The sequence below is a fragment of the Carica papaya genome, chromosome 9 (assembly GCF_054855325.1).
Source record: "Carica papaya isolate Zhongbai chromosome 9, ASM5485532v1, whole genome shotgun sequence".
Taxonomy (NCBI): domain Eukaryota; kingdom Viridiplantae; phylum Streptophyta; class Magnoliopsida; order Brassicales; family Caricaceae; genus Carica; species Carica papaya.
This window is the reverse complement of record NC_142317.1, coordinates 372,180-397,407: the sequence shown is the minus strand read 5'-3', so window position 1 is coordinate 397,407 and position 25,228 is coordinate 372,180. Positions and strand designations below refer to the sequence as shown.

The 25,228-nt window shown below is 35.9% G+C and overlaps 5 protein-coding genes and 2 long non-coding RNA genes across 14 annotated transcripts; 3 read left to right on the top strand and 4 right to left on the bottom strand.

Annotated features, from left to right (window-relative positions):
- The first annotated feature begins 1,044 nt into the window (after nt 1-1,044).
- LOC110810263 (ATP-binding protein) lies at nt 1,045-4,688 on the top strand. Of its 2 annotated transcripts, none has more exons than XM_022036365.2 (5): nt 1,045-2,122; nt 3,135-3,211; nt 3,336-3,447; nt 3,536-3,652; nt 4,155-4,688. In XM_022036365.2, exons 1-5 carry the CDS (start codon nt 1,166-1,168, stop codon nt 4,491-4,493), a joined length of 1,602 nt encoding a protein of 533 aa, XP_021892057.2. In that variant the 5' UTR covers nt 1,045-1,165; the 3' UTR covers nt 4,494-4,688. The 2 variants fall into 2 exon arrangements, with proteins under 2 accessions (XP_021892057.2, XP_021892058.1); XM_022036366.2 differs by having other exon boundaries at nt 3,735-4,216.
- An 813-nt stretch (nt 4,689-5,501) lies between these two features.
- On the bottom strand, nt 5,502-10,507 carry LOC110810260 (ATP binding microtubule motor family protein). The gene is made up of 19 exons (XM_022036362.2): nt 10,151-10,507; nt 9,711-9,879; nt 9,383-9,583; nt 9,110-9,284; nt 8,817-9,022; nt 8,470-8,735; nt 8,311-8,365; nt 7,982-8,032; nt 7,834-7,881; nt 7,656-7,727; nt 7,506-7,559; nt 7,350-7,403; nt 7,199-7,280; nt 6,749-7,122; nt 6,615-6,661; nt 6,344-6,365; nt 6,190-6,258; nt 6,016-6,054; nt 5,502-5,807 (listed from the first exon to the last, which is right to left on the bottom strand). The coding sequence occupies exons 1-19, from the start codon at nt 10,324-10,326 to the stop codon at nt 5,763-5,765; spliced, it is 2,205 nt and encodes a 734-aa protein (XP_021892054.1). The 5' UTR covers nt 10,327-10,507; the 3' UTR covers nt 5,502-5,762.
- A 423-nt stretch (nt 10,508-10,930) lies between these two features.
- LOC148239695 (uncharacterized) lies at nt 10,931-12,281 on the top strand. The gene is made up of 2 exons (XR_015816217.1): nt 10,931-11,701; nt 11,942-12,281. It is a non-coding gene; the product is annotated as an uncharacterized LOC148239695 (long non-coding RNA).
- LOC110810376 (Oxoglutarate/iron-dependent oxygenase) lies at nt 11,698-14,653 on the bottom strand. Of its 4 annotated transcripts, none has more exons than XM_022036535.2 (7): nt 14,479-14,653; nt 14,021-14,128; nt 13,756-13,813; nt 13,581-13,676; nt 13,022-13,079; nt 12,316-12,488; nt 11,698-12,230 (listed from the first exon to the last, which is right to left on the bottom strand). In XM_022036535.2, exons 1-7 carry the CDS (start codon nt 14,547-14,549, stop codon nt 11,877-11,879), a joined length of 918 nt encoding a protein of 305 aa, XP_021892227.1. In that variant the 5' UTR covers nt 14,550-14,653; the 3' UTR covers nt 11,698-11,876. The 4 variants fall into 4 exon arrangements, with proteins under 4 accessions (XP_021892227.1, XP_021892226.1, XP_021892228.1 ...); XM_022036534.2 differs by having other exon boundaries at nt 14,021-14,131; nt 14,479-14,652; XM_022036536.2 differs by having other exon boundaries at nt 14,016-14,131; nt 14,479-14,631.
- Nucleotides 14,507-15,732, top strand: LOC148239694 (uncharacterized). Its single transcript, XR_015816218.1, has 2 exons — nt 14,507-14,642; nt 15,068-15,732. It is a non-coding gene; the product is annotated as an uncharacterized LOC148239694 (long non-coding RNA).
- On the bottom strand, nt 14,923-19,153 carry LOC110810349 (alpha/beta-Hydrolases superfamily protein). Of its 2 annotated transcripts, none has more exons than XM_022036502.2 (6): nt 19,076-19,153; nt 17,648-19,001; nt 16,912-16,970; nt 16,481-16,609; nt 16,074-16,209; nt 14,923-15,493 (listed from the first exon to the last, which is right to left on the bottom strand). In XM_022036502.2, the coding sequence occupies exons 2-6, from the start codon at nt 18,350-18,352 to the stop codon at nt 15,146-15,148; spliced, it is 1,377 nt and encodes a 458-aa protein (XP_021892194.1). In that variant the 5' UTR covers nt 18,353-19,001; nt 19,076-19,153; the 3' UTR covers nt 14,923-15,145. The 2 variants fall into 2 exon arrangements, with proteins under 2 accessions (XP_021892194.1, XP_021892196.1); XM_022036504.2 differs by having other exon boundaries at nt 17,648-18,409; nt 18,798-19,134.
- A 404-nt stretch (nt 19,154-19,557) lies between these two features.
- On the bottom strand, nt 19,558-24,873 carry LOC110810304 (uncharacterized). 3 transcript variants are annotated; one of them, XM_022036433.2, is made up of 11 exons: nt 24,338-24,873; nt 24,018-24,104; nt 23,749-23,889; nt 22,835-22,923; nt 22,625-22,713; nt 22,411-22,514; nt 22,232-22,322; nt 21,649-21,724; nt 21,427-21,541; nt 20,813-21,344; nt 19,558-20,340 (listed from the first exon to the last, which is right to left on the bottom strand). In XM_022036433.2, the coding sequence occupies exons 1-11, from the start codon at nt 24,621-24,623 to the stop codon at nt 19,815-19,817; spliced, it is 2,136 nt and encodes a 711-aa protein (XP_021892125.2). In that variant the 5' UTR covers nt 24,624-24,873; the 3' UTR covers nt 19,558-19,814. The 3 variants fall into 3 exon arrangements, with proteins under 3 accessions (XP_021892125.2, XP_021892122.2, XP_021892123.2); XM_022036430.2 differs by having other exon boundaries at nt 22,835-23,889; XM_022036431.2 differs by having other exon boundaries at nt 22,835-23,889; nt 24,344-24,873.
- Nucleotides 24,874-25,228: the final 355 nt, after the last annotated feature.

The following is a 25,228-nucleotide window of genomic DNA, read 5'->3' as shown; positions in this document are numbered from 1 at the left end:
CCTTTTGGTCAAGTAATATAATTTCTTTCGTTATTAAGGCGGATTAATTATTACTAAATTTATTATATTTTTATTTAAAAAATATTTTATAACATGTAAATTATTTTTAAATAATTATAATATATTATTTTTATTATAAAAAAATTTATTTTTTATTTTTTAAAATAATTTTAATATTTAATTTTATTAAATATTAACACATAAAATTTAATATAAAAAATAAATAAATTAAATAATATCATATATTAAAAATAAGAATATATGACATAATTGTTAACAATATCAATTGATACTAATAAATGTGGATTAATTTAATTTTTTTAAAAATATATAAATTAATTTAACATAAAAATTAAAATATTAATTAAATTGAATAAAAATATATATTACATACATTTAAAACATATTTTAATAACTGTCGGGTGCTCTGAATTGTATTGAATTGACTTACAATTTAAGTTCGCGTCACGTAATCTTAAAAATGGATAATGCCTTTGTTATTTAACTTTTGAATTGTGTCCTCAACGAGGAGTAGATTCCCATCAAAGAAGATTCTAATTTGATTATGACTATTTAGTTTTAGCTGACTAAAGATTGGTACGTTAAGGTTCAAGATGTTTATCGCGAGAAGAATTACTGTGTCGATCTCCTGGACAACCTGACCTTTTATTTTTTTCTCGGATCCTACTATCTCCAGCGACCGCCTATTGAGTTTCAGAATATCTTTTGAGATGATTTTATTGAAATTTTTTAGTTTAAAATGTATATTTTTTAGTTGTTTTTTTTTAATTTATATATATATATAAAATATATTTTAATAAATAAAAAAATAGTGATAAACAAGGGAAAGTATGCAGTAATTACATGGAAAATGATCAAATTGATTTTTTTAATTATTTTATTGAAATTTAACATTCAATTGAACATAATAAATCACGAATAGCGATGACCAAACCGAGAAAAGTGATAAAACTAGCCCGGAAACCAAACAGGGGGACAACTGTTTCCCGCCAAATTCCAAGATATATATATATATATTAACCCTACAAAACGGACGCCCCGCATTTCTTCACCTGACATTCTTTCTCAAATTCGTTTGACTGGTAGGTTTCCCGCATCTTCCTTCCCTCATGAATATCCAAAATCATTCTATACTCTGTCGATCATGGAGACCAGGAGATCACAAACCCCAACCGACAGTCCAGATTCTCCTATTAACGCACTCGTCTCCGATCATGATCTTCTCCGCCAGCTGGAATCTCTTCGCCAATGCTATACCGCCGTCGAATCAAAATGCTCCGCGTTGGAGGCTGATCTCGTCCTCTTCCAGCGCCAGAGAGACGACGCGACCAATCGAAATGCTAACCTAGTGAAACTCATCGACGAATTATCCGGCGAAAAGGACTTCCTTGGTGGCAGAATCGACGAACTTGAAATTTCTTTGAAAGGGAAAGAAGAGGAATTTGATAGAAGGCTCGGAGAGGAGTTGCGCGAGAGAGAGGAACTCAGAAAAGAATTGGAAGTTTCTTGGGAGAAAATCGATAAACTTGAAGTGGAGAAGCAAGAGGGGGTTAGATGTCTGATGAAAAGTAGGGACTCGATCTTTTTGATGAAGGACCACATGGCGAAGATCATTGAATGCTTGAATGATGATTGTGAGAAGGTTGTGATTGAGAGATCGGATGATGGGATGACAAAATTAGAAATGGACGAGGAACTGGGGGCATTTTCTGGAGAAATAATGAACTTATTAAGACTAGCAGAGGAGGCAGCGTCGAAGGTCAGTGAGTTTAAGGAAGCTAGTAAGAAGGAGCATAAGGAACTGGAGAACAGCGTGGTGAGTTTGACAGAGGAGAATCGTGACGTCAGTAGCTTGCTGAGGATTGCGCTGGCGGAGAAAGAAGCTGTTGAAAAGAGTTTAAATAGGTTGAAAGGGAACGCCGAGCAGAAGAGAGTAGCATTATTGCAGTTTGCCGAGAGAGGGTTGCAGAGAGTGGGTTTTGGATTCATGATTGGAAGTGGCAGCAACGAGCAGTCATTAGAGAGCAGCTCGGTTGCTAGCACAACAGGGAGTAATAAGTCAGATCATGGCAGTGAATCTGAAGAGGAGGTTGTTAGTTTGGTATGTTCTTTGTTTCACTTTACATGCATCTAATCGAAAATTTGAAGTTCGGTAATAGATTTTATTAGATTTAACATGTATGATTGAATTTATATTGTTTTTGTTTTAAGGAAATAGGAGGCGGAAAAAGATAAGATGATAAAATTTCAAGGATAGATTGTTGTGCATCCTCTTCTGCAAGACATCTAGCTTATGTTCACGACTATCTGCAAGTTTCATTTATTAAATCTTGGAAATATCTCCTTAAATATCAAAAGGGTCACATGTCTTATATATTTGCACATGTCTGAAGCTTAATTTTTTTAATGAAGTTGATGGGATTTATCATTTCGATTGAATTTATATTGTTTGCTTAAGAAGAAAATAAATGGAAAACAAATATATATTAATAATTTACTTGGAGAGCTTGTTGTGCATGCTTTCCTGCAAGTTATTTTGAGCGTATGTGCAGGAGACTATCTGCAAGCATGATAGGCTAAATGTTGGAAAGTTCTCCTACTTAAATTGGTTGGCTTGCACTTCTTCTATGTGTTTGAATGAGTGTATTTCGACAGTTTTGAATCTTAATTTAATAAATAGGATGAGATTTGTCCTTTATCATTAAACTTCTATTGTGTGCATCCAAAAGAAATAAGACGTAAACAAAGATAGCTAATATATTTGTTAGAACTGCTTGTTGTGCATACTCTCCTGCAAGATATTGAGTGTCTGTATAGGACCGTCTGCAGGCACATTGTCAGAAAGATCTCTTGCTTACAATAATCTTGGACAATTCATCCACCATAGTTAAACATCGAAAAGTTTATGTTAAGTTATGGAATTTCTCAGTTCAGTATGAAGTTATTAAAAAAAAGTCTATTTATGGAGTATCAATACAATCATATGTTGTTCGTGGATCAACCTTAAGTCGATGAAAGTAAATAATTCTTTAATATATAGCAAATGGTAGAATGGGCTGCCTTGTTATTCTGTACAGCTCACAGCTCTGATTGCTTGAGTTTCTTTCTAACAGGCCTCAACTGTGGAACGAATAATGAAGAGTTTAAGGCTTGAAATCACACAACTAAGGAGATCTTTGGAAGAATCTAGGTTTTGTATCATTAGCATTTTTCTTCAGATTGTTATCATGTCCATCTTTTTAATTGTGGTTGCTGTATATGTTGGGTATTTGTTAATTGATTCTCTGGTTGATTATTGTTTGTTTTTATGCCAGGTCAGACACTGAGCGATTGCAGAGTCTTACAGAGAAACAAGCTCAGAAGATTGAAGAAAATACGCTATACATAAAAGAGTTGGAAGATAGAGAGAGAGTGTTAACCCGAAATGTAAGAACTTTTATTACTAACATGCACGCCACAGGTTCTTTCTACCACTGGCTTCACTCTTTATTTTCTTTTTAAATATCGTGAAAAGGTTGAGGAGCTGCTAATAGAAATAAAAGAAAGTGAAGCAGAGGTCGCTCGTTGGAGGGAAGCTTGTGAGTTGGAAGTGGAAGCTGGGAAAAATGAGATTAAAGAACGTGAAAAGCTGGTAAGAGTTTTTCTCTCTCTTTGATGGAAACTTTTCTCGGTTTTCTGTTGTCTTTTAAGTTGGTGATCTTTATTTCTAATAGGGCACATTTGAAGAGGACGGTTGGAGTAGGCATTAAATTGCTAATGGTATACTTGAGTAATATGCATCTTTGGTATTAGGAATGGAAACTAGAAGCTTTCTACATGTCACTTTAATTTCTTTTTGTCGCATTAACAAGTATATGATCTCTGAGGCAATTTGTCAACCCATTTGCTTCAACCTTGGAACTTAAACTTCGATAAAAGTAGACCAACTAGTGAAGTGGCCCAGACAAATTCAAGTTTCTGTTATTTTGAATTATATGTTGCTAAAATATTCTTGAGGTAGAGAAGAAATTTGCATTTGCAACTACTTGGTTTTTCAAGAGATGTGACAAATGAAGTACTAATTTCTCAAGTAAAAGTTTTCTTTACACTTATGCGCATGATATATGCTATAAGTATGCCCGTGGCTCTTTTAGATTGATATTCTGAAACAAGAGTTGGAGAAAACAAAGTCCAGATTGAAAATATCAAATGGCAAGTTAAAGCTGAAAGAAGAATTAGCAGCAACTGCAATTGCTGCCCAAGCAGCAGCGGAAAAGTCTCTGCAGCTAGCCGATAGCAGAGCGGTTGGATTGCGTGACCGGATTGAAGAGCTAACTAAACAAATCGAAGAAGCAGAAAGCAGAGAAAAGAGCCGGCGCAGAGTGAGGCATATATGTTGGCCTTGGCGAGCACTGAAAATTGCTAATAATGCAAACTCTCAAGTTCAGAGCGTAAAAAGAATGCTACCAGAAATGCAAACATTGCTTTGTTAGAGTATCTTTAGCTCACTATTTCGTTATGATGATCAATAGTTAGAAGGTACGATTGTTGTATTCTGGTTGCACACATTTAATGGTGTAATTTAGCTTGTGCTAAAGCGCTGTCTATATAGTTTTAAGCTCAAAGTATGTGTTTCCTCATGTAGTTTTTGATTTGATGAGAAAAAAGAGAAAAGCCAACATTCATAAGTTCTGATTTCTAGAGGTTTTATCTTCAAAGTTTTTTATATGCAAAAAAATAACCATTCTCTACTTTTTCCAGCGATATTCAAATTGGCTATAAGCATTTTGGGCACTTTTAAGGATGAGTAACTTGGTTTGACAGTCTTATACAATGTAAAATTCTCTATATGGCAGGTGAAAATGGAAAGAGAACTAGAATTGTGTTCTCAAAGTGTCAATTCAAAAGTTCAACTATCTTAATTAAGACACAACAACGAACATACTTTCATATCTCTTGAACTAAACTGTTGCTTATATCAGTTTGCTGCCGAATAAATTTTTGAAGTTTCTAAAGCTATAATGCTTGGATCTCGATACATGTTTGCCTCTTATTTTTATATTTTAGCAGTTAGTATATTTTTTCATCAGTTTTGCACATTGAAACTAAATGTCTTCCCTCAAATCCGGCCGAAAAACATGTGTGTTGGAAGTTGGAGATTTAAGGAAAAAGTTCTTATAGTAGCATACCGATATAATCACCTTGGATCTTGACTTACAAGTTAACATGTCGATGACCGAGCTAATCCTTAGGGTTCTTGTTTCCTCTTATTCATGTCCTCAAATATAACTCCAAATTAAGAAACCTGGTTAATTTGTGGATCCTTAATTTCCCATATGTAGATAAGTAGGTGTATAACTAAGTTCTGTTAATTTTCTGGATTTGTCCATCTCATTCTGATTTAACAGTCTAAATCAATATCGATGCAAAAAACCTGTCAAATATATTTTGTGTAACAAAAAGTAGTCAAAATCAAATTGCTTCAGATGTCATGGAATGCATTTCTGGTTAGAATTTCTGGCATATTCACAAATTTTATTTGCTGGTAAATGAATGTTATAAGGAACAAGAGTGTGCACAAATGCTGTTCAACCTTGATTAGGTAGTTTTACAGTAAAGAGCAAATGCCTCACACATATGCACATTGAAAAAAAAAAACAATATAAATAGAAAGCACTTATTTCTCTAGCAACTCCAAGTTGCCACTAAATGTTTCTGCTATCAAGTTTATAACTTCTCCAACGGTCTGTATATTTGGTTCACTAATTGTATAGCTCTCCAAGTTCCTTTCTCATTATTCCTTTTATCTGCAAGCAAAGAAACAAATAATAGTGACAACCTAAATTCAGATTTTCAATTAATCTTCAATAACATTTGTTCATGCATAGACAAGTAATTTGTAACTGCTGAAATTGCTGAATGCCAAAAGACCTAACAGAGAGAGGTAAGCTTCCACATCTCTAAAATATATTTTTTCAATATACCTAAGATATCTATTATAACTTAAAAAATTACCTGTTTTGCTGAAAGTCCAATATCCTTCAAATCATCAATCTGTCAAACAATCAATGAGCTCATTAGCAATGTAAATCTATCTCATAATGATTGCAAAGTAACAGTGATAGCAAGTACATAACTTCGTTGTATTTATTGAAAAAACAGAACAAGTTCTGAACTAAACAATCTTACGTTTTTGAATGGTTCTGGAGATTCTTCACGAAGCTCAAGAATGTAAGTTGCTCTCTTCTCACCAATTCCCTGAAAATGCATCAACTCAAATTCAAATGAATATCATTATAAACAGAAAGCTATGTAATTGCTATAAATCAGAAGCACTCCTCACCTTTAGCCTTTTCAGATCTTCCCTGTTAATTAGAAAGACAATGAAAATGTTAGTTTGTTGCAAATTCAGAAGGGCCTCACTTTTTTGCCCCTTGATCTCGCTGAATCCATATTTTTCTTTTGGGATTTATGCTAGTTCTCAAAAAGATTGATTCAACTTATCATGGTATTATATTGAAGAGACCTATAATCGTTGTTTATGCCTTGAAATTCTATTTATCAGAAAGGCATAGAAAAATCACATGCAAAAACTTGGTGTAGAAGCAACTTACCTGCTCGCTGTATTCAAAAACCTGAGATATTCCTGAACAAGGGAGTTCTGCCAAAAGAATAGAACTTTTACGGTAAGAGTATTTCTTGATCAAATAAATATTTAGAGACTCTGCCTGAAATTAAACTAAATTACCTTCACTTGGGAACTACGTGCACTAAATGTTTGCCAACGACTACTACTCATAATAGAAATCTCCCCTTTATTATCTGTTTTCACATTTTGCTGAGGAGTTTTTGGCTCTAGAATATCAGCAGAGACTAGGGCATCAGATAAAACATCATTGTTTTCATCGTCGCTTTCCACATTTTGTTCAGGAGTTTTTGGCATCACAATATAAGTAGAGACTATAGCATCAGATGAAACATTATTGTTTGGTTCTATGCATGAAGGGGTTGAAGAAAGGAGCATCTTTAGATTATTTGATATTTGTTGCAACCTTGCACTAATTGGTGGTGATCTAGCTTCACTGACAAGTAAATCAGTGTCCTTCTTTTCAATATCTGGACCTGTAAAGCAAGTTAAAATAACAGAGCTCATTCTGGTGTCAGCAAACGAACTATATTTGTTTCAAATCTTACTAACCTTTTTCAAATGATAAATCTTTCGGGCTCTTTATGATATCATGAGCAACTTTCTCAATATTCTCTTTCCCAGGCATAGAAACCTAGAAACTCAACAACAAACCTATCAACAATTTTCCAGTAAATAATTATAAATAAGAAGAGGAGATTACCTTATCTGGTATGGTAATCTCCTGCACATCTAGAACTGCCGAGCTGGAAATTTCCTGAAAGAGGAAGTAGTAATGTTATATGTGACAACACCGTAAAACACTAGTACCTAATAAACCATGAAGAGATCAATAAAAAGATAAAGAAGGGTAAATTACTTTATCCTGCATGGTTGTTTCCTGCACATCTAGAACTGCTAAGGAAGAAAGTTCCTAAAAGATGAACAGATGGTTAGAGGAAACGACACTGTAAAATAGTAACATCTAAAACAAACCCCGAAGAGGCAGATAAAAAAAAGGCTCAATTACTTTTCCGGCAATGGTAGTATTTTGCACATCTATAACTGCTGAGGGGGAAAGTTCCTGGAAGAGGAACGTGTACTGTTAGAGGGAACAATGCTGTAAAGTATTAACATTTAAGCAAACAATGAAAAAAATGAAAAAATATAAATAAGACTTGAGAGACAAAGATGACAGTATTTCATACCACTGCTAGAGGTACAACTTCTTTGGCAAGATTTGAAGCAGACTTTTCCTACAGAAGCATAAAATTCTCTTGAAATATGATTTTCTCTTAGCAAATACATAATTGCAGTCTCCGTGATTTCAAATTGAAAGGGCATAAAAGAGATTACCTCTAACGAAGAAATTTCTGTGGTTGAAACAAAATTTAATGGACTACTTCCCTGCAGTCAGATATAATAAGTGTTAATCTTATTCCAATTTAACAGAAGTCATCAGATCAGATAAACATTATCATTCACTAAAACCCAAAAGCAAATGCAGCTTAAAGAAACTAATAGACTCTGTCACAGAGCTCAAGTATATGGGATCAGGTAGGACAGAAGCTTTCCTGATTTTGACATGTTGCTTCCTCAGCTATGCTATGTTAGGAGTAATTGATACTCATAACTTCTTTTGGAATAATTAATTGATACTCATAATAAAGGAAAAGATCTCGTACCTTCTTAGATTTATTCTCAGATTTAGTTGAACGATTTGATTCATCAAAGAGTTTCCTTCAAACGGAAACAGATAAGTTTAGTTTACCAGTTAGAAATATATGTGAAGAGGAAAGACTGCTAATATAAAATTTTAACTAAGTATTAGTTGCCATCTATACCTTCCTTTCATTGTAGAAACACTCCCTTTGGCATTAGAAACTGTATTACATGCTTTGGCTTTCTTTCCTGAAAGCTGTATCCTAGCGCCAGTCAGTTTGTTGCCAGAAACACTTCCTGATATTTGATTCTTTTGTGAAGCTAGCACCATTAGTTTTGTAGCACTCTTGATCTTCTTTGTGGAGTCCAAGACAGCTCTATTAGTTCCTTGAGAATATCGAGAAGCCAAACTTACTATGTAGATTGAATCTTGGCAAACATATGGAGCCTATATTCAAATATTATACCACTTCAATCAACTGAAACATACTATAACACATAAATCCTGCACAATAGCAGCCTGTCTTACCAAGCAAGTGACAATCAATACTTTGTTTACACCTCCCAATGAGTCTTGCAACAAATGAGTGAGTTTACTATCTCGATATGGCACATGACTTTGATTGGCATTTAAAGCAGACAAAACATTCTGCAAGGCATAAATGGACTTATTCATCTTAACATTCTCAGCAAGAGCACGCGCATCGACACTTTTCTTTCTACTATCCTCATAACCTGTAAAAGCATAAACAAAAGAAGTTAAACTAGATACATATGGTAGTCACAGCCAAAAAATGTTAACAGGAGAAAAGCCTCTCCGACCTGCTAAATCAACAAAATTCATCTTTCCAACAAGGACATCTGACTTTTCACTGTTAGATGACACATGTATTATTAAACCTTTGTGGAGTTTACAAGAAGTTTCAGCAGTTTTCTTCTGCTTTTCTTTATGGACGTTAAAATACTTCCAAAATTCTGAGTAGGATTTCACAGTAACCTGAAAACGAAAAGATGAATGAATATAAAAAACATATATAATAGACCTTAACCACGTTATTTCTCACATCTTGCACATTAAGAGACCAAATAGCTTGCCTGAGAGAGTCCTTTTTGATGAATTTTGCTCTGACTGACTTCTACTTTTGAAACTGTTGAGCTTCCTGAAATTAAGATATCATGTATCTTATCCCCACAAATCTCATATAGAGATATGGAGATTAATTTTTCATGTTTCTCAGCCAAGGAGAGAATTTCATCGACGGCAAGAAATGCCAAACCAGGTTCCTCTTCCGAACCCTTCAAAACCAGATAGAACTATCATGTCCTCGTCATGTGGAAAGTATTTTTTTAAAAAAGATATAAAGTAATTCGGGTAACATCATGAAACAAAAGAGAAACAAAGGGTTCGATTATTATATCTGACCTGAATTAAGTGTGTCTTTCCACTGCCTCTTGCTCCATACGCAATTACAGTGGCATTATAGCCATCAAAAACCTCAGAAATCAGTGGCTTTACTTCCTTTGAAAAAATTAAACCATTTTTTTCGTTTTGATTGTAGCAATGATCCATCTCATAAGAAGACTCCTTAGAACTGAAAACAAATTAACTCATGCTGATTCAACATTTAGCAAGACTATCCACGCAGTAAAATGGACAGAGTAACAGGACATTTCTGAACTCATCAACTTTAATACTCAATTTCAAGTCAAGGATTAACGAAACATAAAAGAAAATAAAATTCTTACAGCTAAAATAAAGCTCCTAATTTCCATTTTAATTTCTCAAGAACCAGGCTCCCGCTCATAAAAATTCAAAAGAACTCACGAATCAAAACCCTAAACTCAAAAAAACAAGAGAATTACCCGGCTGACTGGTCTCCAAACGAGATAGAAACCGGCTCAGATTCCTCTCCATTCGGCTTATGAACAGATACCACCTTCTTAGTTGAAAGGCCATCACCACCAGACATCGATTCAAGATCCGTAAACGCCCTGATCTTCGCTATCACCCGAACCTTGCGTCCCTGGTTGAAGGCCATTTCCACCAAGGAAAGAATCGAAAACCTACTTTTGAACTCTTGATCTTGTGAATATGAAGAAAATCAGAATCTTGCTCCTCTTCTGTAGTCTTAGAGAGAGAGAGAGAGAGAGAGAGAGACGAGCGAGTAAGTTTCAACGAACAGGGGAAATGTAGCCGTTTGGCTCTCGGCTGTTTGGTTTTTAAATTCGGGCGCTCGTTAAATGGATATCCCTGTCAGGAATAAGATGGCCCAATCATAAGGCGCCCATCTTATCAGCGTACACAGCAAGCCTCCTTGACCGTCTGATTTTTTTTTGTTTTTAAATGGTATTTTTTCAAATTATATCCCAATAAAATATATATAATAATATATATATTTTAAAATAAATACTAAAACAAGTTAATTTACCAAATTTGTTAAAAATTCCAATGAAAATTAAATAATTTCCACCTTTTTTCAATAAAATTCACTTTATTACCCAAAAAAAATACTGTGGAAATTTACAGATATTAATATATAGTTTGAGAAATATTTTAAAATAAATATAATCTAATTTAATTTTAGTAATTATATAAATATTAAATTTTGGACTTTAATTTAGCTAAAATAAATTCGCGGACACCCCAAGAAATCCATATTTTCCACGTGACACTTTCTCGGAGCCGTTGTGTTTTAACCAGAAACGGTGCGTTTCAGTTGCCGCCTCCGCTCTCCGTCTCTATAATTCAAGGCCGTAAAAACACACCGAGCGTCTCTCCTCATTTTTTAAGGACGACGGCGATGGATACCAGATCAGAAAATATAAGCGTGAAGAAGATCGCATCACCATGTGATGTTGAGGCATTGAAGAAATGTTTGGAAGAGAACAAAGGGGAGTACGCGAAGTGCCAAGCTCAGGTTGAGGCTTTCAAGTCCTCTTGTTCTCTGAAGAATCCTAATAAATCTTCGCTGGATTCTACCACGCCAAGCACAAAAGTGATTTGATCTCTCAGTTCGTTCCAATTCTTGTGGTTTCTAAGCTAGTCTTTTGATTTTGAAGATGACACAGCAGCGCGGTTGTTTCCTATTTTATTTTGGTTGCCCTTCCTTTTCTTTTCCATTGCATGATGCAGAATAATCTTGAAAATTCAATAAAAGTGTAGATTAATTTGATTAGTCATTTGAAAGTATCTTTAATTCTGAGTTCATACAATCGTAAATTCTGTTCATCAGGTTGAAAATCTTTTATCCAGAAGATATAGTTCCAGGAGCAGAAGACAAAATAGCTCTAACTGGGGCAGAAAATGGAGACATAGATCCCTAACAATTCCTCCACTTTTCCTGGGGGAAAAGTATCAAAAGAAGTACCGTACATGAAGAAGGAAACTTAAATCATTCTAGCACAGTAGAAGAGGTAATCATATTGAATTTCCATTTATTTGCCTTCCCAAAATATTCAATATATGTCAATGAAACACGCTTAACAAGACAAACCAAAGTATATGCTGATTGCCAAAAAATGCTATATTTGTCTACTTATCAGAAAACTATAATGAATCCGGTAAATTTGGATCGATCCATGTTTACTTTTAGCATTCGTTGCAACTCTTCCTACATGTTCCGTAGTAATCAGGCGAACCAATCATGAATACAGGATTTCTTTGACACTCCCCGAGGGCAGCCCACCTGGGGCAATATTCATCTTCATCTGTGCAGTCATTGTCATCTGATTGAAACAAATCCTTCCGTTTATTAACAGCTCTAACATGGAAGAACTTAGCAGCACACCACATTTCCCCTTCGAGAACAGGGCACCTAGCATGGGAACTTCTTTTGTCAGGAGATGCATCGAGGTTTTTGGTGAAAAACAGGATTGCATTGCCCTTAACAGGTCTTAGGATGTTAGCAGTCTTTGGACAATGAGACCAAATCTTGCTTTTGGCCTGCAAGAGTTTGAACTTTTTTTTTTTAAGTAAAGACAAGATTCAATCTTACTTCTATTGAAATTAAAATAAACTTCTGCCTCACCTCAGAGTCAGGAAAGAGAATTTCACCACCCGTGGTAACATTTGCGAGATACAAAATCACCACTGCCATCCAATGATCACTACCCCCGGGTCTGGTTACGTTACCAAAATACTCAAATTTCTGATCAGCACTCTCAAGACCATATCGCATCACTTGTAGAGGCTCTCCATTTTCTGAAGGTCAGCAAACATCAAGCAAGACACAAAAGCACCAATAAGTCGAAAAAAACGTATAACAGGAAGCAAAGTTAGCTGCTATGGGCCAGATCAGTAATGTCGAGAAAGATATAGATTAAGTTTTCTGCAGTTCCTTGGCAGTTTGTGTTGAACTATTACTATTTGTTCTTCTTTATTAGATTTAGGAAAAAGTTATTCCAGACGATTTAAGAGTTACTCAGGCAGTTTGGAAGTTACCAATCCTTATCAAAATCATTTGTGTATGGTGCCGTACATAAGTTTCCAGTCCCTGTGTATAAGCCGGCAAGCAGAATTTGTTTTTAAGAAAAAGTAGAGTTTCTTTCTAGACTCAAGAGATCAAAGTGTTCTATTGAGCCCTTACCACTCTCTTAAACATAGAAAATAAGAAAAGAGATCAGGAAACTCTTTCGAAGTTTCCTAGAATTCACAGTCAGCACCCCATAACCAGAATCTATTTTGGGGACCATAGCATAGCAAACCTGCCTTCAAACAAGAACCATTATTGGTACCTCTGGGAAGAAAAGTCCAAGCAGAAAGCCTTTCCTCAATCTTTGCAACGATGTAATCCTACAATCAATGAAAGCAGCATACATGTATAAATGTAATTCTTGCATCATTTGAATCAAGATTTGCAGAACTTCAGCTTGTGTATCAAGGTGTTAACCAGTTTAACGGCGACAGCACTTTTAAAGCTAGTCAGAAAAATGCTCTATTTACTAACATAGTTCAAATATTGATGGTAGATAGAAACAACATAAAATTGCAACCATATGACAGGAGAAATTTTTCAGTCAGATGTATCATATGTTGTTTAAAGTACCAAATAGACAGATAACATCCTTCACAAGCAACTAGAAACACCGCAGACAAGACTGCATTGCTAATGGTGAAAGTTATCTTCATTTCCTTTTCCTTCTTCCTTCATTCTCTTTTTCCATGCTGTCAAGCAACCTACCGTGATCTGTCTCCACTACAACTTAGCCCTTACATCTATAACTTTTCTCAGTAGCTGACAAGAATGTGAACGTTAAACACATTCAGAAATTAAGGAAGCATATATGAACTCACCGGTACTTTTAGTTGAGATTTTAGACTAGGAAACTGCTTGTTTGTGCCAGTATTCCCTGAATCATTAACAAATCCTGAAGTCGTTTCATTTCGCCCCTGCAACTCGAACATAAATAAACTGAGACACTCCGGGTATATCGAATTTATACACTGACAAAATTGGACAAGAAAATACCAGAGAAATAAGGTGGTCACACTCCTCATCTGACAGGAAACCACTGTACAAAAAGACCCTATTGCAAGAAATATGAATTTGCCGTAATGTAATCGAATTGGTGAATGCACAAATAATTCATATAATCAACACTCAAAATACAAAGTTTTCTATCTTATAGAGTTTCTGCAGGGAGATAACAATCCGAATAGAACAGCACACTTTCAGATTTTATCAGAGAAAACTCACAAGAAACAAAATAAAATATTTCGTCAAAGTACCTGACCTTGGTCTCCATGAAAGTTGGAAAACTCGTCTTGGGTCTATTCTGTCATATTGATGCAGTTGTTCAAGTGACTGCTCCTGGACTTCCTTATCCCTCAATTCCTTCCTACTACTGATGTATACGATCAAAGATGCAATAATCAATTCTTTAGAAAAGCCAGAAGGATTAAAATTAAAGAGACAAGTGCGTCCAAATTCAGTAGCTCATGTACAACAAATCGACACTCAATTTTCCGAATTCGATAGGTTTACATTTTATTTTAAATCAGCTTCGTAGCTTATTCATCCTATTTATTCACATCAATACCAAGGAAATTGACACTGAGAATTGATAACTGAAGCAACAGAAAATCCCGATTCATTAACAAAAATGATCAGCGAAAATTTCATACTATCCTGTTATTGAATTGGGGAAATCACAGCCAAAAAGAGAGAACTGAGACGGGATTTCTCCTTTACCTTTCGCCGAAACTGTAGGAGAAAGAAGATGCAGAAAGCAAGAGAAGGAAAGTGGAAAGAAGGGAAGCCATTGCTGGTGCTGATTGTGAGAATCAAAGAGGCGAACTCTTGAGATCGAATTTGAAGACCAACAGATTCTCTTCCGACATAAAATCGATTTACCGGTAAAGCTTCTCATTCGTTTTAATTTTGATCTCTAATCTTCCAATAATTATTACATTAAATCTTTAATTTTACTCTTTTCAAATTAATTTATATTTTAAAATTATATATATATTTTTTTAAATATTTAAACTCATTATTCTTTTGTAAATTTAATTTATATCAGTAATATCATTAGTTTTTAATAATATAATTGCTATTTAGAAGTAATTTATTTATTTTAATATATAATTTAATCGAATAATTAATTTAAAAATTAATATAAGAATTAAATATTAAAAATTAAATAAAAAAGTAAGAGATTATTTTTCAGTTAAAATTGAAACTTTGAATTCTGACTGCTTCCATCAGCGTTCTTTCACCTTTCTTAGGTAAAGTAGAATATTTTCCATTGTGAAGCAAATATACAATTTTATTTTGTCAACAGGAAAGGTTACAAATGAATGAAGGAATATTGGTTGGCACAAACTGAATGTATATCATTTACATACACTCAAAAATTACATCACTTATCATGTTTATGTGATTTCTTAAGCACCATAAGACCAGTTTCATCCCTGTCAAATAGTCGCTCGATCAATTCGTCCCAGCTTTCCTTCCTGCTGCTTTTTCCGGAATAGGATGACCCGAAGGATGATTCGCCCTTAGATTCCTGTGAGTGTGAGGATTCCCTTTCATCGGGTTCGTCAAAAGTTCCATACTGAGAAGGTGAAATTGCATGCGGCACTGCCAATGTAACTGCTCTCTGCAATGCAGCCTTGTGCTCCTGGCTATGTTCTCTTGCTAATGTCTCCTGTCTTTCCATCCTTTGCTTTGCTGGGATCTCCGTGATCCGATCTTTCTCTAACATTAACTGAGGGCAAGAGAAAACAAAACCAAGTTTGAGATACCGAGAAGTATATCTCAGTTCGAATGAGTAATATTCTCATTATTGCCACTTGCAAGCAAAGCAGCAAAGCCAGATTCCTTGATAAGTTGGAAAAATTACAGTTTCACTCTCTATTGTGTGACGTAATTGCAGTTCAATTAAGTTCAGTACTCTCTGTAATCTTTTATCATTCTACAGAAAATAAATAAATTTTCTTTATATCTTTTAATTTTTCTAAGTTTTTCCCCTATTTATTATTTGGTTAGCATTAAGCTTCCATGCTTCTTGCTTGGAATTTTAAGCAATCGTAAATAGTTTCTAAAGTACCAACATTTTTATATTAAAGAAAATCAAATAAAGAGATATTGAAATGTCAAATTACACAAAAAATTGTTAAGATAAAACTGCAATAGGTCAACCACATGGGATGAAGTTGTTCTCCATGCCAAAAAGTACTTTGGAGAAACTTGTGTGTGTGTGTGTGTATATCTATTATATAAAGAATCTTTTTCCTTATCTGCTTCAGCCATCAATCAGTCAAAAGAGTTATGGACATGAAACTTACATCTAAAGCCCTCTGGGCTTCTCTTTCTATCCAAATTATGGCATGATCAGAAGTGGCATTACAAGAGAGAACAATGTGCTCGAACCTTCCATCCACCGGCACTGCTGTCCTCACAACCGGGGCAAATCTTCCTAACCTATCCAATATTCATCAGATTGTTGACAGACGTAAGATGAAAGCAAGTCTTGTTTGAATTAGACACCATACTATTTTCTTTGTTCCAACCGAGAATTGTTCAATATTCTTATACATCTTATTAGATCTTAACCATGGAAATAGACGAGAAATGCTCCAACAGTGTCTTGTATTGATGTTTGCTGTCTGTTTTAGGAAATTATCAGGTAACCAGCTTTTTTACTCAGTTGAATAGGTATACTGATAATGATTAGTATGCATGATTAATATACCTGAAAGGTTTTCTCTCGACAATGTGATAGAGACGGCCAGGTGCATATAACCTCCTTGGATCTCTGAGCATCTTCTCCTCTGGTATACATGTATCTCTAATGCACCGTAAGCATAGAAGGCAAGGCAAACTGTTCAACAAAAGATAAACAAACTTCATCAGTATTTTAAATGATCAAAGAAAGGTATAGATTTCATCTTTTTTTTTTTGAGATAAACATAGATTTCATCTTTTAAGAATATCCAATATTTAAAAGTATAAATTAATTTTACTTCGCGTATTGATGCAGTGCTTTAAAAAAGTAAATCTTTATGGTATATAATGGTTTAATCTTTCTAGGACTGGAATAGCAAAATGAATTTTCGTTCCAAGTGATTATTAATATTGAGCAAAGTTTCTAAGTACAATAGGGCGAAGAACATTTAACTATACCAGAAAAGTGACTTGAAAATATCTTCCAACGGTGTGGCTGTCCGTGGCAAGAAGTCATCCTGATTCAAGTATAAATATATAATCAAACATAAGGACCGAAGTGACAGACAGTGCTGGGCTTGGCAGTTCAATGTTTGAAACTAGGATCATCTGGTGCCAAATTGGCACACTGCTTTTAGGCATAGATAACATCAATTGGAACTTCCTATATAACAACCTAAGATGCTGCAATGCATCCATACGAAGGGAGCCAATTGTCCTCGTAAACCACAGGGTGCTCCTCATTTCACATGATAAATAAATGGAAGCAAGCACTTCATGGATGCGAACCCCCTTGGTCTCAACATAATTTATCATGCTTACAGAAATATTAGGACAAAATTATCAAATTTAATCTATCTATTTCAGATTTTTTTTTGAAATAAAATATAAGACTCAGATATTGGTGGTTTTACCAACGAAAAAATGAGAGATGATGACAAACATGAACCTTAACTTGATATTCAATTTTCTTTCCCAGGAAAAGCAAATACTACTGGCATCACCCAGTAGGAAAAAAATACTGCAGCCTTTAATCCTCCAATACAGTAGGATTTTAAAAAAGAAAATCATCGCAGGACATGAAAATGCAAAAACCAATGCTGTATGGCTTCATAAAATGCAAACATTTTCCTTCTTCTGAAATTCTTCCTACCACTTCAAGAAACACCAAAAAGCTAGAAGGTCAGATACTTGCCTGAAGAACGACAGAATTAATAACATCAGCATATCTGACAGCCAAATTTAATGACATGCACCTTGCAGGTGCAATGGCATAGCACCTAACTCTTTTCCGATCAATATTCCCCAATCTATGCGGATGTCGCACCACCAACAATGCTAACATTGTTGCAACCCCTGATCCAAGGGAATGCCCTGCAAATGTTAAAGTATAATTTGGATATTTCTCCACCAATTCCTTCAAAATATCACACTCTGAGTCCAAAACGCATCCAGCAGCCTTCAATAACCCATTATGAACATAACCACCATCAAATTTTCTTTGCCCTAGCTTATTATCCAAAAGCACTGCATAATCACTCTCGTTTGCCAAATTGAGGCCCCTGATGACAAGAACTATGTCGGTATGGTCATGATCAAGATAAATTAGGTAGGAAGGAGCTCGACCCTGAGTGTCTCTGTAAGTCTTCCTTAAAAGCAACCAATCTGGTTTGATCCCATAACCTCCAGGAGGTTCCCAAAGCGGGTTGCGAAGATCTTCTTCATAGACTGCTAAAATATATCGGCATAGGCGAGGGACAGGCTCAAATTCTTCAGCAGTTGCAAGGCCCCAAGTCTCACTATCATGACCAGCAGTGTGGAGACACCTTTTCCACGCCCAGCGTGCACATGCCAGACAGTAAACACACTCGAGAAGAGGTAGGCCACATATGATAGACATTGATGCCTACCGTCCAAGATGCAAAAATAGATTCCACAGAGCTTGACTTCACATCAACTGAGAGTAATAACATAGATACAGGGAGAAGAATGGGGATATTCAAATTTGGTTCCGAAGTTCGATTACACAATTCAACTGGGTAATGTAAAGATTTTGTATTTCAGCATTTTTCTAGATGCGGAGAATGAAGAATTTCAAATAAGTATCTAATTGACTTGAGAAAAACAAATGACAATTATAAATCAAAACTATTAACGCCTGCTCGAGATTGAACAAACTAAGAAGCAGGAAGAGCAAATCAACCCAGCGACAGCAGTAATTATCAAAAGTGAAATCAGACGCGAGAGGACCTCGAGAAAGTAGTGGTGTAAGTAATAAAAATGGCTACCGCTTCCCTCGAAAGAAAATCACAAGTAATGGATTCCAAATCGAGCAAGAAGCTCACCGAAAATCCGAAATTCGCAGTACACTGCTGCAACTCAAGGAGACATCTAGAGATTGAAACTTGCAGCAGAAGGGTTTTCGCTGATCACTCCAATTGTTAGAAATTCTAATTCGATGCAGTGAAATACGTCGAGCGAGAAGCGACGATGAGAATTCATGATTGAACGGAAGAGAAGAGGAAAACAACAGGCCCCCAGATACCAGCCTTGGTCAACAAAGAAGATGAATTTAGAGCACCGAGGTTAGTAATTTACACGTACGAGTAAAAAATGAACCTACCAGTCATGCCTGGTTCGTCCGCATGCTTTGTATAATTTGTATGTATAATTAGATCTCGTGCAAGAGCTTCTGGAAGTTGTGATATGTGCGTTAATTAATTAACTGCTTTTTAATTAAAATTTATTTGAATTTTCTATAAAAAATAATAGTAGAAAGTATAAAAAAATTAAAGTAATTTTCTAAAAGTTGTACTTATAATCTTTTACCGTAATACGAAGGTTCGTTAAAAACTTAGATTCGTAAATCACGTGCTTATAAGACAAAACTTTGTAATCAGCGTTTAATTTAATTGCGTTACAGCTGTTCGTATGGATTTATTTTAATTTTATAAAAGAAAATTAATAATATGACGCTATAATTAATATATTGATTTTAAATTAATTGTATATTGACTTGAATTTGCTTAATTAAATACGTATATTGAATTAATTCAATTATGTATCAGATATAATATAAAGAAAACATATTAAAATCTTATGAGATTTTCAGCTAAGAAAATTTTGTAAATCGCAAGATGCTCCTCGCAGGGATAAAAGGTTATTACATCCAATTCAAGAACACAGCAAGTCGAAAACGAAGCTCAACGACCACCGGTGTCCTACTGAGACCTTGCGCAAGCTACAAAATCTGGATTCTAGGGGCAAATATGGGAGGAAAATACAAACAGCACAAGTTTTACATTTGCCGATTCTCAGCATCAATGGCAGGTAAAAGTGCTTACTAAATTGGATTAGAGAGATCAGGTTTTGAACTTCTGGGTGAGTTTTTCGACTCCCTCCCTGCAGTCTCCAGCAACCCGCTTTGCACCTTCCTTGACTGCAAAGCTAATCTGGGCTGTGCTTTGCTGCAACTCTTGTATCGATCCCCTCGCCTTTAAGACGGCAGCTTCTTTAAGTTCCTCGGTTTTTGTACTGGTGTTTTCCTTCAGTTCTTCAGCTTTTTTACCCGCAACAGAAGCCCAATCCTTTAAAATTGCAACCAGATGAAGGATGTACTGGATGATCTTATTGATTATTGTTCTCGATCTTCCTATTATACCATCTGCCAGTATCTTAAGCTTATCCACCAAACTTTCAGCTCTGTGTGCGGTTCCTTCGACCGAATATTGCTCTCCGGCTTTTAGCCATGTAACTCCTGCAGTGCTCTCTTCCCGGAGATCACTATCAACTACTACTTTGATACCATGTCTCTCCCACCGATCCCTAGCCTCCTCCAAGGCTTTTGCTTGTTCTCTAGCTCTCTTTGCCTCGTCCTCCGCCCATGCCCTGGGAGACAAAAGTTATATCTAAGATACAAACAGCCAAACAAGTTTTTTTAGGAGTGAATAGATATTTGCAGGTTAGACAACGAAGCACACAAGGTAACCTATTTAGTCAGACTTGCACACATATCTGCCACTAACATCTGCAACATAAAATTTAGGGGCCCACTTATAGACTGCTGCCAAACTCTTAGCTTATGGACAACTAAAATGGTTACAAACTTTAAATTGTCAAAATGAACCGAAATTTCATTTATAAGCAATGTTTTCTCTACCTGTCCAACATACCTTCTTACAAAGGACTAAACTTTTAAGAAGCGAATTTTCTAATTGAAAGCACGATCCAACACATTTTGTAATACGATACTTTCACAAACCAAATACTGAATATTCTAGGGTTATCTTATCCACTATATCATCACCAATGAAGACCAAAGATTCATAACAGCTTAAAAAAAATTTACTTTCTTTCTAACCTGGCCATAGACAAGGCTTTTCGTTCAATCTCCAGCTCATGTTGTAACCTGGCAATCTCTTGGTTCTCATCTTCTGCTTCTTTCCGAAGTTTGTTAATCCTTTCCTTTGCGTATGATATCTCCACCTTGTTGTTCAAAAGACTTTCCAACTGATCTTCTACTTCACGCCGTAACCTTGAAAGAACTTCCATCTCCGATTCAATAGCAGCTCGTTCCTTCAATAAGGCAATGTTTTCCTCTTCTCTCTGTGTTCTTAACCTTTCTAACTCCAATCTTGCCTGTTCTGCCATTTTTTCTACGGCGTCAATCTTTTCCCTTTCCATGGAAAGCTCCTTCTCAAAAGTAGCATTAATGTCCTTTTCAACTTGAGCTACTAGGGCATTATGTGCAGAAACAGCATTTTCTGCCATAGATTCAGCTTCAATACGTGTCAGTTCCTCACTGACTATGTCAAAAGCTTCACCAGTTGCAAGAGCAACAGCAGCCTGGGCTTTAGTGACTGGTTTAGCTGGCTGGAACAGTCTTGTACAGCCTATGATAACAATTAAATATGCATATGATTAGAGAATCAAGGTGACATACATAAAAAGTGATTAAATGTGAATGTCACAGACCAAAAGCAAGTGCTATTATTCCCTGTTCTCCAGCAGATATGTCAGCTACAAGGGCAGGCCATGCATCTGGATTTATCTTATCAATATCTATAAAACCTGAAAGTTGGTACAAGATCTGCAAAATGAAGAAAATCTAAGATTTACAAAATACTTCTGCGGTTACATGAATCTAGGGGTACTTGTGACAAAAAGAACTTCAACTAAGCTTAACATGTAAGTGACCTTTCGGTTAGCCTCTGGAAGCTGTCTTTTCTCCAAGGCCATCTTCCAACTCACAAGATCCTGCCGTGACAGAGGGCTGAGGAAAAAGAGTTGATAAGAAGAAAAAAGAGATAAATCAAGATATTATGGACTATAGTTCTTAAGCATCAAGCAAATGCAATTGTGATCTGCAGGATAGCACTACAAATATGTCAAGTGATTTCCTAGTAACTCATTGTTTTATTTCTCTTTTGGCTCGGCAATGATGAGAAGTCTGTGAGCAAGCATGAAGATAAACTTTGGAGGCTTTACTACCAAAGCTAAGTGATCTATTCAGACATCATATACAAATATCAGATAGTATGTGAAACCAATGACCATGGCTGCTGAGGTTCAGAGGGCACTGAAAGAAACACATTAAATGTTTTCTGTTCATGATGGTAATAAGAAACCAGAGAGAAAGATTGAGAATCTACTGAAAAAAGTGACAACACCCACCTCCCCCCAACCCAAACAAACACAATATTTCCTCTGTCATCACATCTAAGCATCATTCATACTCTGGGAGATAATAATCGGACAAAGTAAACACTAGCACAAGCACCTTTCAGGAGAGAAACAGAGCGGGCCTTGTTGATCATTAAGCAAATCATGATTTGAAAGCTTGCTTGAGATAAGTCCTGCTTCTGCCAAGCCTGAAACAGTGAACTCAATAATGAATGAGCAGTGATAAAAGGCACTCAATCCAAATCATAAGCCAAAAATTAGAAAGTCAGTCCTCACCTTGAATTGATGAAAAATCAGGGTCTTCAGGAGTGATATCATCAAAGGCAAGTTCAGTAACATTCTCTATATACATTGCAGGATACACTTTTGACACTGTGTTCCTACAAGCAATTGAAAAACATTCTTATGATGGATTCTAAACTTCTAATCTCTTAGACTCCAAATGCAATGTTCTCACACCAACCAGTTTACAAACAAAGAAAAAACATACCTTGAGAGAGCACTGCTCGCAGAGACCAACCAACGTGCATATTCTCGACGCGTGCATAGATCAATTGGTTGAGCATCAGCTTCAATAACCTGAAAAAGATTAAATATGTTTAAACTACAAACTGCAAGCCTGCATGACCCAATTCATGATTCCCGCAGATGGGCAACCTGGAAATTAAAAACTTACTCTATGCACTCATAAGAGCAGTACCTTCAGAGCTTGCAAAGCAGCTAATGCCTGACTCTGAACCTGATCAACTATTGCTGGAACTAGGACCTTTCCTGGGAGTACCTGTAGAGCTGCAGAAACTGTAGATGGAGCAGGTATGCCAGCAGGTAGCAAAGAACTCCCATGAGTCAGTGACTCGAGAAATGATTTGCTTCCATTGATCGCATTACGATCATCTATGTCTTGTTGGTCACCAGATGGATATGCTGATGTTGACACAGATGTTTTGGAAGCCCCACTTTCATCTAATCTATGTATTTCCAGGGAAGAAATAATTCTCCCATCTGAGACTTGTGATGTTCTGTTAATGTCAGGATTTTCTTCAGTCGGGGCTGAGTCTATGGTCTCCAAGTTGTGTGTGGTCTCTAGGTGAGAATCTGAGGTTGTGTTCAACTGGGAACCAATTGAAATACTTGTAGGCATGGGCTCACTAGGTGCATATGCTTCAGCATCCAAAGAAGGATGCGACAAAGGCTCGGAATACTCTTTTACATTTAAATTAGGCAACTGTTCCTGGTAGCTAATTTGAAGAGTTTCGGATATAGACAAATCGGAGGGTCCAACACTGACTAGGCCCACTTCGACCTCAGAAGTTGGCTCAGGTAAGCTGGCAGAAATGCTGCCATCTTCATCTTTATGGCTAGGTGCAACAGAAGAACCAACAGGAATCTCAGTTTCAGCCAATTGTGTTGAGCTCGGAGTTGTTTCAGGAGCAATTGACTTATAATCAATTTCAGGGTTATGTTCTTCCTGAATGGAAACACTGTCCATGGCATGACTGCCGTTGGATGCGTCTTTTACATAATCCAGTGATGAGTTTTTGTTATCATTATCAATTTTATTTTCATTTGGATCTTCATTATATTCTGAAGATGATAAATAATCCTGATCTTTACCTGTCTGACTTTCCACAATGCCATCTTCATTCTTTACATGGTTGCTCTCATTTCCCCCCTCCACTTTATCTTCATTGTCATCAACATAGGCCAAAGAAACCTCTTGATCAGCTGTCAACGGCTCCATTTGTTGAACTGGTTCTGAGTTCACATTACATGAAATGCTTCATTAGCATTGTTCATTACACAAGCACTCAAGAAAATAAAAATGAGCTTAATGAACGGTGTACAACTTTTAAGGAAAGCCTCATATACTGACAAGCACTTACTGGAGGTATTGCGCTTGCTAATAGCCAAGGCCGCAAAAGTTAGCCCAGCAACCAGAACAACTCCAGCCACTCCAGCTCCCACAGCCCCTGAAAGCAAACTACTTCCACAATGTTATTAGTCCATAAAAGAAAGAAAGAAAGAAGAAAATAATAATAATAATAATAATAATAATATTAAAACTCAAGATAACAATTGCTTTATCTAGAATTATGATTAAGGATACATCACCAAACATGAAATCCTAATAATATCACCGAAACATAAAATCCTATTGTATCCAAAGCAATTTGATCCAAACAATTCAATGAATATCTCTCACCGATACCTCCAATCCAATTCTTCCTCTGCGATTCTATAGGCTGTTCACTATCATCCGGACCAGACCATCCAGAGAGAGCATTCGCAGCAAGGTCCGACCCGTTCCACGAATCCCCATTTCTAGGAGGTTCTTCGTTCTGCGCAAGACAAAGCGCACGAACTTCACGATTCAGCTTCCTCACGCGGGCCCGTGCGAGCACCGCATTAAATTTCCTGGAGTTCCCGCAATTCAGTGCTAACCGGAGCTGGAGGGAGTTCGGCGTCCACGTGGCGCTAGCAGAAGCCATAGAAAAAGTAATCCCAGGCTTTTGAATCAAATTTACGTGCGATTGAATGGGGAAGGGGGGATTGGGATTTGAAGAAGCTAAAATCGAATAGAGGGACAGAAGAAGATGGAAATCGAAAACGATGACTTCAAAGGTAGGGTTTCAGGTGTCGATTGTCGTTGTTTTCCCGTTGAAGAGAAACAGAAATGGAGACCGACAGCTTTGTCTATCCTCTCTTTCCGTCTATCTTTCTTCAGCGATGCTGTTTAATTAATTACCTTTGCTTTTCCCTTTATATTTATTTTTTTATTTAAAAAAATGTTATTTTGCACATACTTTATATTTTTACATTTTTTTTTAATCTTACAAAACAGCTTTAATTTTCTTTTTAACATTTCTCATTTTTTTAATAAACTGTAATTTTCTACCTTTTTTTTAACACAATTAGGCATAATTATTTTTAATTATTATATTTTAACTATTATCATTCACAATTATAATTTTATTTTCACTTGTAGAAACAATTACAGTAATAATTAATTTAAAATTAATTTTTTAAATTTAAATTTCTATCACGTCTGTATTTTCTCCCTTCTTTTTTTTGTCATTTATATACCTCAACCTTA